Consider the following 1,225-nt stretch of genomic DNA (forward strand, 5'->3'; position numbering starts at 1 on the left):
CCTCATCATGTTTTGGTTTTACATACATACATACATACATACATACAACTCTACTATGCTTTTATTTATCCTCATCTCACTTACTGCATAACCATTTGGGGTAACTCACCAAAAACCCATCTTCATTGTATGATATTGTCACAAAAAAGAGCGATACGCTTAATCTTCAATTTGAACCCTTTCTCTCCCACTAGCTCTTTTTTTAGTAAACATAATATTTTGTCGATTAATTGTTTATACATTTATTTTACAGCTATTTTTGTATTCAAATTCTTAAATAATTTACTTCCCTCCTTTTTTTCTAACTTTTTTACACTCAGTGAATCTGTTCAAACTCTCAAAACTAGACACACCACTATCTTTTACTCAGTAAAAACTCGCCTTAAACTCATCTCTACAAGTTTAAAACAACTGGCCCTAAAATTTGGAAATTATTTGTGCCTCAGGCCATTCAAAACATAACAAACAAGCAACTCTTCAAAAAAAGGTTGCAATCTCAGCTTTACTTACTTCACCCCGACACCACCATCTAACGATTTATATACATTAATATATAGCTGTTGTTTAAATATGAATAGAAGTGTGGGTGTGTTGTGCGTGCGTATGTGTGGTGCGTGTGTGTGGTGCGTGTGTGTGGTGTGAGTGCGTGGTGCGTGTGTGTTTTTGTCTGTCCGTTATTATTATGATTATTTGTCTGGTTAAGAAGTATTATCTGAATATATTCAATTGGAGTTAACATTTTTATAGGATTTCGATATAGTATTTGAATGTATTTGAACGCCGAAATTTAGTTTTTTTTAATTTTCTAACCTTTGAACCTTTATGTTTATTAATGACTTAGTTAAGGGTGGCCTCTCCACAAGTTTATTTTAAACTTATTTGGTCCTCTATAATGAAAATAAAATAAAATAAAAAAAAATAAAATAAATAAATAAATCATCAGTAGTTATCATCATCATCATCATCATCAGTAGTAGTTATCATCATCATCATCAGTAGTTATCATCATCGTCATCAGTAGTTATCATCATCATCAGTAGTTATCATCATCATCATCAGTAGTTATCATCATCATCATCAGTAGTTATCATCATCGTCATCAGTAGTTATCATCATCATCAGTAGTTATCATCATCATCATCAGTAGTTATCATCATCATCATCAGTAGTTATCATCATCATCATCAGTAGTTATCATCATCGTCATCAGTAGTTATCATCATCA

At 31.7% G+C, this 1,225-nt stretch overlaps 1 protein-coding gene across 1 annotated transcript in view; it reads left to right on the forward strand.

The window, feature by feature from the left end:
- The window catches only part of HELRODRAFT_184011 (hypothetical protein), a gene marked incomplete at both ends in the record, with an annotated part of 1,489 nt that extends 956 nt beyond the window's left edge, over positions 1-533 (forward strand). Inside the window, one exon of the mRNA XM_009014028.1 lies at positions 402-533. Coding sequence (XP_009012276.1) covers positions 402-533 — 132 coding nt within the window. The remainder of the gene's footprint in view (positions 1-401) is intronic.
- Positions 534-1,225: the final 692 nt, after the last annotated feature.

The sequence above is a fragment of the Helobdella robusta genome (assembly GCF_000326865.2).
Source record: "Helobdella robusta unplaced genomic scaffold HELROscaffold_129, whole genome shotgun sequence".
Taxonomy (NCBI): domain Eukaryota; kingdom Metazoa; phylum Annelida; class Clitellata; order Rhynchobdellida; family Glossiphoniidae; genus Helobdella; species Helobdella robusta.